This window comes from Cydia fagiglandana, chromosome 11 (assembly GCF_963556715.1).
Source record: "Cydia fagiglandana chromosome 11, ilCydFagi1.1, whole genome shotgun sequence".
Classification (NCBI taxonomy): Eukaryota; Metazoa; Arthropoda; class Insecta; order Lepidoptera; family Tortricidae; genus Cydia; species Cydia fagiglandana.
In genome coordinates this window covers 18,079,335-18,094,245 of record NC_085942.1, presented here as the reverse complement: position 1 = coordinate 18,094,245, position 14,911 = coordinate 18,079,335, and the positions used below count along the sequence as shown (strand labels likewise).

The 14,911-nt window shown below is 39.6% G+C and overlaps 1 protein-coding gene across 5 annotated transcripts in view; it reads left to right on the top strand.

Annotated features, from left to right (window-relative positions):
* LOC134669117 (tyrosine-protein phosphatase Lar) overlaps positions 1-14,911 on the top strand; it is a 680,297-nt gene that overhangs the window by 26,047 nt on the left and 639,339 nt on the right. For all 5 annotated transcript variants that reach the window (XM_063526652.1, XM_063526651.1, XM_063526653.1 and 2 more), the window contains exon 2: positions 8,030-8,074. In XM_063526652.1, the coding sequence (XP_063382722.1) occupies positions 8,054-8,074 (21 nt within the window). In that variant the 5' untranslated portion in view covers positions 8,030-8,053. The remainder of the gene's footprint in view (positions 1-8,029; positions 8,075-14,911) is intronic.

The window sequence follows — 14,911 nt, the reverse complement described above, 5'->3', positions numbered from 1 at the left end:
CGACTTCCAAATCCCAAAGGAGGAGGTTATCAATTCGGTTGTATGTTTTTTTTTATTTTTTTTATTTTTTTTTTATTTTTTTTATTTTTTTTTATTTTTTATGTTTGTTACTCCATATCTCCGTCATTACTGGACCGATTTTAAAAATTCTTTTTTTAGATTGCATGTATATGCATACAGATTGGTCCCGTTTTTGTCAAAATCCAGTTCTGATGATGGGATCCATAAGGAATCGACGGAACTCCTCAAATCTTAAAGGCATACATATAGTGATTTTTGTGTTTTTATCAACAAATCAAGCATATACATTCAAAAACGTGACATTTGATGAAGTGGAACTGCTGATGATGATCAGAACGGAACTCTTCAACGACGCATAGTTCACCTTTGGCGATTTGTCCTCTTCCTTATGTTTGTTAAGCAAGTTAAGTTTTTAAGCAACATTTTTGTCAAGCTTCATTTCTGATGATGGGATCCATGAGAAATCGAGGGAACTCCTCAAATTTTAAAGGCATGCGTATAGAGGTTTTTGTATTTTCATCAGAAAATCAAGCATTTTCATTCAAAACTGTCGCATTTGATGGAGTGGAACTGCTGATGATTATCAGAACGGAACTCTTCAACGACGCATAGTTCACGTTTGGCGATTTGTCCTCTTCGTTATGTTTGCTAAGCAAGTTTAGTTTTTAAGCCACATTTCTGTCAAGCTCGAGTTCTGATGATGGGATCCATAAGGAATCGAGGGAACTCCTCAAATTTTAAAGGCATACGTATAGAATTTTCTGTATTTTCATCATAAAATCAAGCATTTACATTAAAAACTGTCGCATTTGATGAAGTGGAACTGCTGATGATGATCAGAACAGAACTCTTCAACGACGCATAGTACACGTTTGGTGATTTCAAATTTCGATTTTGACTTGGACTGGGACCCGGACTCGTACCCGGATCGGAACCGGACCTGGACTCGGACTCGGACTTGGACCCGGACTCGGACCCGGACTCGGACCCGGACTCTGACCCGGACTCGGACCAGGACTCGGACCCGGACTCGGACCCGGACTCGGACCCGGACTCGGACCCAGACTCAGACCCGGACTCGGACTCAGAGACCTGGACCTTGACCCGGAAAATCACTATGATACTTAAACTAAATAAACCGCTATGATTACCTACCATAAAATGTAGGTATATAGTATGATGATGCCAAACCCCTCCCGCTCATACCCCCGTACACCGCACGGCATGCGCCGTTAAGTAGGTTAGGTTAGGTTTGAACTGCGATCCTCACAGACCAAACAAAAGTGGGTTAGGTTTGGTTAGCACTGCGGGCTTTACAGAAACGAAATGCTACTAGAAAAGTGGGTTTGATTAGGTTCGAACTACGATCCTCACAGAACCGAACTGCAATCACAGAAGTGGGTTAGGTTAGGCTAGAACTACGACCCTTACGGAAACGAAATGCTACTAGAAAGTACTGGTTTTACCTCCTTTTCTACATAGTGCACCATCTACCATCATTTTTCACCGGGCCCCATAGAAGTCGGTTTTTTTTTTCTTAAAAATTATTCTACTGACAAGATGTCGCGGAAGCTGTTACTGTTATTGAGAAAAGTAATTATTTATATCGCGCAAAATTGTAATTTCAGACTAGTTCAGACAAACCGAGTAACTTGGTAATCCATTTGTAAACATATGAACAAGTTGTGATTACGAATATAATGTATATTATTAATTCTGCTCCACACGAAAGGATAAAGGTTGAGATGGGCGCTCTGTAAACCAGGCATAATACGCTTCAACGCATTCACTGCCAGCGACCCGCTGGGCGGGTTCTGTGTTCGTAGTCGCTTTTGGCCAGTATTTTTAGACCCTAATCATTCTGTCGATACGTTGTTTAGACTTGTAAAAACTTGAGTAATTTCTAGAGAAGACGTGCAATTTTCTCCTCGTAACTTAACTCGTAAAACTGAGTCTAATTTGTCTAGTTTTAGTTTCATCTTGACTAACTCTAGAATGTTGCATCGCACTGAGTTGACTGGCCCACTCACAGACGTAGTGCGTGTGCCAGTTTCAAGATAATGACTAATTTTAGAGTCATAAACTAATTGCAATTTCAGAGTTATTGGTGCAATTACCCCTCTGACCCCGCTTCCAGCTCTGGTTAGGTCGGGGAATAAATTTTATTAAGCTGTTTTTGCATTCAGTGTCTGTGGACCGCAATTCAAGTTTTGTAAATATGTAGGGTAAAACTGTTCATGAATTTAGTGGTTGTTTAAAACTTTAATAAAAAAGAAACCTGAGCAGGGACTTTGCTCTTGATTGAATGTCAGGTTCATAAATGTTGTTTTGATGTGCTGTGAGCTTACTCAATGCTGAATACTACTTGAATTGGACTTTTATAGACAGATCAATTTTTTCCGTCACTAAGATAAAGAGTTATTAGGTATTTTAAGAACATTGTTTAGGAGTATGTTGAGCTGTTGTCCTTATGAAAATACATGTACATACCTACCTTTATTTAATGAAAAAATATTGAGTTAATGTTGAACAATTTTAAATACCTACTTACGAATTTACTCGGTTAGTATATATATTAGGGTTGGTCCAAAAAATAAGTGCATTGCCGCTGGGCGTGACGGATCAAGGCGAGCAAACTGCACACACCCGTTAAAAGAGCGTTGACGTGGCCGACCCCGTCTGCTATCTTTGAGACACAATGTCTGCTCGTGTTGGTACGTAATAACTATATACATATGTACCAACTATGTTATACACGGACGGACCTTGTCTAAACTTTCCACCGCGGACTCATCCATCATATCATACACCTACCGACTTACATGGCGTAAGGGGACATTTAAACATTATGTAATGTGCAGTCAAGGAATTAATTTTCGTACCATTTCGTAAGCTTGTAGTAGACCTAAGAAGGTTTGGTTGGACGTCGTGACAGCGGACATGGAAGAGAACAATCTCACACCTGAGGATGCCGAAGACCGGGCAAAGTGGAGAAGATTGAGCAGGAAAGCGGACCCTGGCGCTAGGCCGGGAAAACGCTAGGTTGAAGGAAGATCAAATCAATATGAAAGTCATTTAGGGACCTTATTCTATTGTCATTGTGACAAGGTACGAAACCTGCTACGTATTGAAATTGAATTCCTTGGCCGTACTGCTGACTCGTTCAAGAATAGCTCCCTTAACACGAGAAGGAATAGGCAGTGGGCAATTTTTGACCCTAGACATTTTAAATTCTATTCAAGTAAGTATTGTATGTAAAACGTGTAATCTGAACAACATTTGCCTTTGGTACGACCAATTACGCTCGCTTTAAATGACGAAATATTTAAGGTTTTTGTGGAATACAAAAGCGTGTCATTGGTATTTTGGAGCAACATCCTTTGTGAGCCTTTTTTTGATACGATTTTACGTTAACCTTTTTTTGTGTAATCACATTCACCCACCTTTTTCCCTTTAGGCTTTTTGGTCTACATAAATGGAATATGTTGCGGACAGAAAATTTAACATTTCAGGTCCCTTTGTAGATTTAAGATGATTCTCGTAAAATTGTAAAGATTTTGGTTAAAGGAAAACTAATAAAAGCTACACACATTTTTTGATTTATTATAATACTGCCTCATTATGCACAACCGAAAAAAATATCAATTGTTTATTGTAGATGTATTGTAGTGCTCAAGCAGAAATTCAAACAAAAAGCAAATTCAAACATCAAAGACATGCAGTTATGCAATGCAAGTATATTTTGTAACTTGACAGAAACGCGTATTTCTACATTTTCACACCCCTTCATTACACCTAAAGGGGATGATTTTACAAACCACCCTTTTTTGTTCTCTCCCCTAGTAGTTTTTTAAAGATTTGTAGGCGCCCCTCGAATAACATGTCTCAACAATATCTTCATTAAGTGGAAAAAACCTCAATTCATTCATACTCGTTTTAGAAAAATATGGAGATGCAACTATTTAATAGCTTATTGATTCTTTGAAAAACCATTTGAAATACATATATATATATAGTTAGGAGTGTTAGGACATGAGATCCGAGGAAGCAAATTGATCCCCATGGGTCCCATGAGATATAATACGAATGAAATATAGGTTTGAATGAAATATAGTACATTGTGCAACATGGGGCGTAAGTAAAATATTGCAAACGAGAGTAAGTTAAATCGCAACGGCTTGTCGGAGCGATTTATACTTAGACTCGAGTTTGCAATATTATTACGCTCCGAGTTACAGACAATGTTTTTCATCACACTTGCGATACAAAAATTACGTTTAAAGACAAACGGTTAATTATGGCACTATAAACTTCATAACGCTTTTTCTATAACTCCCGCTAAGCCTGCGTGCAATTCCACATTTAGTGAGCGAGTGTGATGAAAAATGTATGTATGACTTCCAACACAGAGCATAACGTGCTGCCAAGAGCGCTATGACACACGGAGTAATACATCGTGAAGCTAATATACCTGTCTCACATAGAACATATACAACCTTATTACTGTTTATAACACCATGCCCCTACGGTTCAACCCTCCTGCTTCCTCAGGTCCCGAATTCATGATTTTTTTGAATTTCGGCTCGGTCCAGTTGGTGGAAATCATACAAACTTGTAAGCGGTGTCAGCCTGCGTTGATTCTAGGTGTAGATACCTAACTAGACTAGACACGCCCGACCCCAAACAGACGGGCTGCCCATAGCCTTGCAAGTTCATTCAGCCCAATTCCCTGGGGTTGGGGCTGCGGGTTACTGTCGTGACGGCATTCCCACATTATTCTCCTGAAGTCTTGTTTTCCTGCAGAACAGGACGGTGTCCTTTAAGTTAGCTTTCCTTTGATATAAGGTAAACTACTGGTGCTCGACGCGGTCCCAGTACACCTTGAAACAAGTCATTGTCAATAGAAGTGACAGCAAGGTGTCATCTATTGGGCATTAGCATGTCGAGCACTAGTACGTTTAATTATATCTGCCGAATGCATTACAACGCGGTGCCGCGTGGCGCGGACATACTCAATGCTTACCGCTCGTACATGTAATAGGATGTAGGTAAGAAAGTTTTCACAGAACTTATATACGTCCATCACCTTGAGGTGTCTATAGAGTTTTCAGTGATGATGCCGGTAAGTAACCTTAGAATACTCTAAGAGTTAACCAAGAAAAGTCTGCAGCGACTTTGATAGCCCACGGAGTGCAAGTGTTATTTATACGTCATAATTTCTTAGAAGTTTGACACTTGCACTGCGTGGGCTATCAAAATCGCTGCAGACTTTTCTCGATCAGACTCTATCTAGTTTAAAAAAGCAGTAGGTTAGTTACTGAGGTCATTTGTACCTATATTTTCGGTTAGTAAATATTTGCTTGATTGAATATTATGCTTCACGGCCATTCATACGTTCGGCTCCATCGATAATTAAACACAGGCCGTTTAATTGACTGGAAGATTAATTATGTAGAACAGTAGCGATGTGATACCCACCTAGATACCCACTTTTCAGATGTTCAAAGATCATAACCCGCAGTGTCAAAGTACGGCTCATGTGCGCACAGAGGCACTTAGTTATTATAAATAAATATTATAGGACATTTTTACACAAATTGACTTAGCCCCACGGTAAACTCAAGAAAGCTTGTGTTGTGGGTACTCGACAACGATATATATAATATATAAATACTTAAATACATATAAAACAACCATGACTCAGGAACAAATATCTGTATCATCATACAAATACATGCCCTTACCTGGATTCGAACCTGGGACCATCGGCTTCATAGGCAGGGTCACTACCCACTAGGCCAGACCGGTCGACAAATCGGTCGGTCGATATTATGGTTTGTAAACTCTGGCAATTCACAAATATGGACATGTTTAATCTCAAGGAAACGTCCGTTTGCCCTAATTAAATCATTGAATCGTCTACTAAACGACTTAGCTAGAAAAGGAAGCGATTGTCAATTATGAGAGGCATTTCCGCAATGGCGCACACGTCATGAAACGGTTCCGACATGAAGTAGATTCTGTTTTAACAATTTGGTATGGTTTTCGTCTTATTTTGATACGACCATGAGCACTAAACCCCGTTATCGATGTTGCAATTTATTGGAAATCAGGGTTGGTAAAAGTAGGGAGCCTTATCTTCACCATTAGTGCAACTTGCCCAAGTAAAACGATAAAAGGAAATAATATTACCAAGCAATATAATAATATATCCACTAAATTCAAAATTAAAGTTGCTGCGTAAATAAAGTAAGTATAAAATTAACTTTAAATACATACATTCATATATTTTATTATGAAAATTATACTTAAACTATATATAACCGCCTGTTGTTACCGGGTTCTATCGTTCCACTAAAATTTCTTTGTAATTTTACATGTATGTAAGATGTATGATTATTGGTGCAATAAAAAATATTTATATACTTACTTACAGTAAAGAAACAGTGGTAAGTGACTCCATGCATCAGTTTTCTTAGGGGCTATTCATAAATTACGTCATTTCAGATGGGGGGGGGGGGGGGGGGGGTATGGATATCGGATGATGGTAGCATGTACGCATGTAAACGTAGGAGGAAACGGGGTCATTCGAAGCATGATTTTTTTTGGCAAAATCTATGTACAGCCCCTTACCACAACGCGAGTTATTTCGTAGTCGGCATTTAACGGCAAGTAGTGGCATTATTCAATCAGCACCAATCTGCAATCAGGTGCTGACGAAATGCAGGAATGTTATAATTTCAATTTTATTTTATTCAGAGACCAACTGAGATCATTATAAAGCATTTCGCTGGCACGTGGTTGGCATTATGGCACTATGAAGCCTGATGACCCGACTAAATGCATCAAAATGAAATTAAAATCATTTCAAATTATAGCAGAATCGGCCCGAAGTATTCCAAATTAGAATTCTTTCATGATTCTGACGTAATCTCTTAGATTTCATAAAACAGAGACGGACGGAACAACATGGGCCCGATTCGGATTCGGAATAGATATTTATTAGACATCTTTTAGACATCACCAAGAGTCCAAGATACGATAACGATATGTTTAAGAACCTGTCAAATTTGACATTTGCGCGATTCTGGAGATACTCTTGAACGATTTCCACAGGATATGACTTAGAGATCCAATTCACATCTAATACATATCTTACTCTATCTAACGTAAAAGTGACATTGGTTGCCCGAATTGCGCTGCAAAAGAGAGCTAGTTGATATCTAAACTATAACGTATCTAGTAAGTGTCGTCTCCTGTGAATATCTTGAAGTTCGAATACGGCAGCATCTCAAGATTATTCTGGCATCTCTGTCTTTACGATGACAATGAATCATAAAAGATTCACCAGATGGGGCTTTTTAAATGCCGGTTCAAACTTGAATTAAGAACGGAATAGACTTATAACGTTGGAAAGCGTTTGGCACATACGCCCTTTTGGTTACTGCTTCATTTGGCGAGATGTAGAAATCGATTATCTAACGCATTCACTACATAGCTTTTCTTTATAAAGATCTTTATTTCCTAAGTAATAAGTTTGCTTTTTCAGTAACAATGAAGTGAGATATTGTCAACCGCTAAGCTAAGTTCCTTTATAAAGAGCTTTATTTCTTAAACATTAAGGTTGTTTTTTAATTGAACGACTGAAGGAGATATGAGTGAAAGAGAACACGCGGGTCTCACTTGAGCATTAATTTGCAAGTATCATTTATCATTTACTGAGTAATTAGACTAATTAGCATGAGAATTTTACCCCGAGATAGCACTTGAACTATAATTTGTGGTGTAATTAAACCTTTTATATGTTGTGGGGTGTAGATCTAGTCTAGCTATCACGGTTCATGAGATACAGCCTGGTGGCAGACGGACAGTGGCGTCTTAGTAATAGGGTCCCGATTTATCCTTTGGGTACGGAACCCTAATAAATGACACCACTAATAAAATGAAACCCCTTAACAGCTGTTTAAACGATATGAATTTATATTGACCATATCATTTTTTGTTACAGACTATAGTTCCCGTTACAAACAGAATGGGAACCGAAACCATATACGTAAGTAAACAGTACCTACTATAAAACTTCCCGTGTTTATTTGCTTCTCGTATTCCATACATTTTTAGATTAGTAGCGCCATCTACTGATTTACGTGGTAATCAACGCGGGAATCATGACTTCCAGTGGGCGAATACAGCGAGCTATTATCCTGGCTGGTAGCTTAGACTACGTAGACCCTGGAACGCTTACTAGATGGCGCCTGTGAACGCTCTTGGACCAACTAGTATGTTGTTTGAAATGTTAGATGGCGCTTTCAACGTATTATAATAGGAACTCAACAAGCCTGCATAAATGGTTAAACGAGCTTGCAAGTCCAATCGCCCCCCGTAAGATGTCGCTAGTGATTTCGTAATTTTTGCATTGTGTGTTTTAATAATCGAGTTATTTAATGGAATTTATATTCTAAGTGCGGCGGAATGTTTACAAACATTATTGGATTACACGAGTACCATTAAGATAACGAAAAAAGTTATGTGAATTTCAATATGTGAAAACCTTTAGGATTAAATTTCCAATGGAGCAACGGCGGTCGGCATCTGAACGTAATACTCGCGCCGCTAATGCATTTTGCATAAATATACACAGGAGCGGTCCTATGCCGCTTACAAAAATATACCTCACTTAAAAGCCCGCAGAAAGGCTTAATTTAATGCCCTATATGGACTGCGCACAATTTAACGTTACATTCAAGCCCCGCTGCATAAGTGCCGAATTAAAATATTTTGGCACGAGCCTTTGCTTTTAAAATATGTTAAAAGATTGCACATGGCGGCCTACTGGCACCGTGTCCATTGTCCTCAGGCAATAACCGGGTAATTTATAGAAACTGTTCCGCTCTCATATTGCCGGGTATCAGTTCATTAATTAACTATAGAGAGGGGTTTGCATTGGAAACTGTTGTGGCTTTTTGAAAGGTATCGAGCTGAATGGTTATTTTTTACGAACGAAATTTTTTTTTTAAGGTTCCATACACAGAGGGTAAAAACGGGACCCTGTCACTAAAACTCCACTGTCCGTCTGTCTGTCTGTCTGTCATCAGGTGTATCAGTGTAAGTGTATTTCTATTGCCGCTATAACAACAAATACTAAAAAGTACGGAACCCTCGGCAGGGGAGCCCGACTCGCACTTGTCCGGTTTTTTACTGCTTTGAGGTTCTACGAGTACCTATCAGAACTTTGGTCAAAAACGGGTACATTTAGGCGTATGGCACACTATGTCCGATTGTATCCTAGCATGATGTTGATGTCGCTATAAATAAAAACTCGCATAGCGTTGTCTCACAAAAGTTCACTAAAGATTTAATGCCATCTATGGACGTAATTTTTGTGAATAAGTAGTACAAGTACATCATTTTTCGAGCCTGTTCCAAACTTCTACACCCTTACAGCTAAACACTTAAATATTTTATTTAATTAGCACCAGCACAACTAGATAGGATAGGTCTGTGAAAGCCATGCCGTAAATCCAGCGTCGGTTCCGCCTCGGGCGAGTCGCGTACACGCCTCCGGATATTCAGCGTTACGAATGGCTTTATTAAGACTGAGTATTACAATTTCCGACCAACTATTGCAACGGTTAGAATTGCTAATGCGCAAGGAGCCAGTGAAAAGATGCGATTGCGCCGCGCTCCCTGGTTTATGAACGGCGAAATTGCAGTTTCACGCCGAGTTGGCTCGTGCTGTATCGTTTTATGTCCTGTGTACTGTTTGAGAAGATAATATTTCATAACATGTTGTGACTGTTGTGAGTAAATTGGCTAGTATTTATTTAAGATGACAACATTAAGTTCCCTGTGTTGTGAGATGTTTCGTGCAAATGAAGAGAGTAATGTTCTAATGTTTCAGTCGCAACTGAGCGACGAGTTATCCCATACTGGATTATTTTATGCCCCTGTAGACAAAAAAATAATGTTTGATAAAATTGTAAATTCTTCCTGATAAATATTTTATACCAGAACAGAAAGAATAGCATTTTTATTTTAGCTTTATTTCTACTGGGTAATTCGCTCTTTGTGTCTTTGTGATCCTTAAATTAGCCTTTAGTTACTAATTTCCGTAATACTATGATTTCCACGTGGAATGATATCGAAATTTCTAGGATTGAATCGGGGAAGGATTTTTAGAAACTTTGTTTTCTCTTATGAAAGATAGAAAGAAATTCAACATTTTGAAAACGTTCCGCACCTTCTTTGCCTTTGAACAGTGACATACGCGAACTTTCATTCATGACGAAGCCTGCGTTGCGGATATAAAAGTTTGGTCTCTGAATAAAGGTTGATTTTCATAAAACCACTTAAATTTTAAACTTTATTAACTAAGTCCTAATAAACGAATACCCGTCTTAATTTACGATATCTATCTTGATTAGCTTATCACAACAAAGTAACAATAACACCAGTATTCCGGGGCCTAGAAAGATAACTCGCCGGGAAAGGGGCCGCGTCTTGCCACAAATTACTATGATTTAATATTGCCTAGTTATCTGCGGGCTTGTAATTTGTTAGCGCTCTCGGGGCGCCATTGTAGGGCCCCTTTTGTTCGTCGCCTGAACGCGATACGATCAAGAGTTATTATGATTAGGATTCTTTGCCAAGTGACGGTCGCTAATTCCTTCATTGTCGTTTGGGTTTTACTCATTTCCGCTATTTTTGCAACGAACTCTTTTATGTTGAAAAAAAAATGATTTTAACCAGAATGCGTTCGAGAAAATTTGGAATAGGTCATGTTATAATAATATACTCCGCCTAGTACTCTCTTCCCGTCTTTTCTAGGTCACCTGACTGACACAAGCCTACGTCATCATGCGACAGCGCTATATGATAATATGCGATAGCGGCCATGTTATTGTGACGTAGGCTTGTGTCACTCTGGGAAGAGAAGACCATGTTTTAGAAATTTAGACTATGGAATGAAAACACTACCGTCGCTTTTTATAAGAATAGTGCTGTCTCTTTCTAACAAACAGAAATGTCAAAATGACGGACAGGGACAAACGATTGTTAATAATTTATTACATATGTCAAAGGTTTATGAAGCAACGCCATAAGCGTCTAACATTTAACATTCGGTGTTTTTCTATCGTTTTACTTCACGTCGCACGGCGGCGACATTAACGCGTCTGGTAATGTTAAACAATCAATGGGGACCTTTAATATAGTAATCTATTCGTAGGGAGTAAATGAACCGCAATTCGGTAATGGACTATGAAAACAAAATGACGAAAGCAATGATAATAGACACGCGATGGGACGTTACAAGTTTACCTCGCGACGTTGTATCGAATCGATTTTTATCAACTTTTATTGATATTGAAAATTTTAACACCTACTTTTTTGACGTATTTTTTAATTACATTCCATGAAAACTAACAGCGTGTTGGCATAAAAAAATATAATGATATTCATTCAAATAAAATGATATGCGTCAAGACGCATACATATAGCGTAATGGCTCCTCTTCACGTTAGGCCAACGCCAACGCCAACGAGGGACGCAGGCATGCGGTAGAATGAGATAGCAATATCACTTGCTGCATCTAACGCATAAATGCGTCCCTCGTTGGCGTTGGCGTTGGCCCAACGTGAAGAGGAGCCATAAAAACGGGTTACCTTTACCCGCATGAAAACGAAACAGGTATATAGGTTCTAATAAAATATATTAAAACGTGGAGCATTAGCTAAAACCAACCAGATGACAATTCAATTATACCTACATCATGCACCGAATTAATACCAAAAGCATTGACTATAGGAATCCTCTAGACCGAGTTTAGAGCAATTATTTCATGCAACCGATGATGCCAAAAATCCGGGGGTGCGCGGGACGAGGTGAGCGAATTCCCGTGCCGTGATTGGTCCGTTCAAAGACACGGACGTCACACAAAGACACTTTCGACTCAAACATGGAGTAAAATTACCGTATGCGTGGCAGAGGGGGTAGCGCGACTATGCTCAGTCTGGAGGATATTTTGTCTGTGCCCAAAAGACAAACTTACCTTCCAAGGCCAATATACCATCACGCTCAGCGGTTGCTGCGTCATTTAGGGTGCTAGTTAAAATGGTTGTTCTATACTTACGCTATAAAATTTCCAATTTAGCAAAGAACCCTAAATTGCATAACAATCCCGTGTGGTGACAGTACCAAATACGCTTAAAATATGAACAAAGATACACGAGAAATCAGGCTTTCCCCAAAAAACTAATACTTTTACCGACGAATCCAAGAAACCCTGTTAAGTTAACCAAACAATTAAGAAACAAATCTATCAGAGACAAAAGCTACTCCGCTATGCTAATTCCGACCCAACTTAATGGCCGGTGATTTATCAGCTTCGGCATCTTAGTATTTATCCCGTCCGGTTTTCCGGTAATCCCGGATCGGACGCAGGTGCTCGGCTCCGGTCCGGAGCCGATCATTTCGGAGTTTATAAATGAATTCAGCTTCCGAGGGTTCAGGCTCGGTTTTAAGTTTGGCATGTACAAGCCGTTGACTGATGTGGATTATCAACTATCTTAAATACGGGCGTGCGGAACAACACCGGGGCTACCGCGAACTACATTCGACGTGTTGCCTCTTTGTCGCACTTGCAAATTCGTATGTAAGTGTGACGGAGACAACACGTTGATAGTGGTTCGCCGTAGACCCTGGTGAGGTGAATGGGTGAAACAATGCCGTTTGTACTGATATAATAAAATGATATAATACCTACATACAAGAAGATAAACAGGGTGTTCTGGACCTTAACAATAGAATAACAGATAGTGTGACAATAGAGATGATCTCAGCATTTGCTGTAGTGCAGTGTAGACTAGCAGCCACAGTGCTAGTTTTCGATTCACCTCCAACAATTATTATATCTACTAATAAGTTTTGCGGGTGTTTAAATTACAATTAATGGTTAGGGCATGTCCGGTATTTTTTATCATTTACTTACGTATTTTCTTTTATTATTTTTAAGTCGGTTAATCCTTAATTGAATACCATATTCCAAAACGGGACAAGCCTAAAACGGGACGTTTCTAAAAGCGCGCAATACCGTAGCTTGAGTGTTGCCATATACAATTCTCAACGAACTCCAACTCGAAACCTTGCTCGCTCCAAAGCTTTGAACTTTAACCTAAAAACCCAAAATTCAAGTGTTCAGAACAAAAGTTGTTACGTCCCCGACGGCGACGCCAGCCGAAAGTATTAAGACGTTCATCATTATCGAAGGATCGGGGGCCAAGGAGCTCCATACCACGCTATTGGTGAGTCCTCTGATATGGATTTTGCTATCGACCTTCATAGACAGAGACTAGAGAGATAGTATACTATGTCATGTCACTCTGAAATGCGAATCCGAATGCAATATGTATTTTAATTTTATATCTCACATTTTTAATCATATTCACATTCCATTACGATCTGCGGTAAAAATGAACGACATTTAATTTTCGGGTGCATCCGTTTCGGATATCCTGTTGAATTGAATAGGAAATCAAAAGTTAACCCGTTATCTTTTAACGGATAGCGGTTAAAATTCAAGTCGAGGCGTTGCCGGCGAACGGATTGATAAATGCACGGAAGCACTCCGTGCCTAATTAATGGGGTGTGGCACGCACGCCGTGCCCCGCACGCCGCATGCCGCACTATCTGCAAGCCTTGCTAACTGTATACCATAACAGGCCTGGTATTTACGACACGGTGCCCGCCACAGACCGCACACAGTTCGGCGAATACAATATTAATACATTTTATTGGGTGAACTGTGCGAGTGGACTAATTGTGTTCGGTAAATGGAGCTTTAACCCTTTAAAGTGCAAAAAAATTGTCAAGCTTGTGAGTTTTAAGATTCCTTGGCGCTCAACTCAATTGTCTTAATAATTCTGACGTCGGTGGTAGTGGTGGTATTTATCTTAGAGGTCCAAGGCGTTAGCCGAAGACGCCGGTTCGAATCCGGCCTCCGTGTGAGCGCTCGGACACGTTTTCTTTGTTATATGACTTTTATTTCAGTTTCTAATAATTCTGGCTAAGAAAGAAATGCAAAATGCGGGTCAAAAGCTGTGTTATAAAGAATAAAGTATTATGAAGTATAAAGGGTTACGTTTTGATCGGGAAGCTTCGCTAAATATAGAAAACCGGGCAAGTGCGAGTCTGACTCGCGCACGAAGGGTTCCGTACCATAAAGCAAAAAAAAACAAAAACAAAAAAAAGCAAAAAGAAAACGGTCACCCATCCAAGTACTGACCCCTCCCGACGTTGCTTAACTTTGGTCAAAAATCACGTTTGTTGTATGGGAGCCCCATTTAAATCTTTATTTTATTCTGTTTTTAGTATTTGTTGTTATAGCGGCAACAGAAATACATCATCTGTGAAAATTTCAACTGTCTAGCTATCACGGTTCGTGAGATACAGCATGGTGACAGACGGACGGACGGACGGACGGACAGCGAAGTCTTAGTAATAGGGTCCCGTTTTACCCTTTGGGTACGGAACCCTAAAAACACGAGGAATGCAAAACTTCTTTTGTACAACAGAATATTTTGTAGCGGATACCTATAAACAGAGGATAAAACGGGAGATAATCACAGCAACTGCATTTTAAACAGGCCATAAATAATAAAGGCAAAACAATCAGCACGGAAACACCGCATCCCTTGATACCTCGAGCATTAAAACGGAACGTAATTTCGCGGCAGAACACTTGTACAAGGCTCCCATTCCGTTCGGCCGGACGAGCCGATTCATTCCCCTGATGGCCACCCATTAAACCGGTCAAGATGGATAGATAATCCGGCAATTACACTATAAACACAATGAAAACCGAATGTTTTCACTAATTGAAAAGGCCACACGT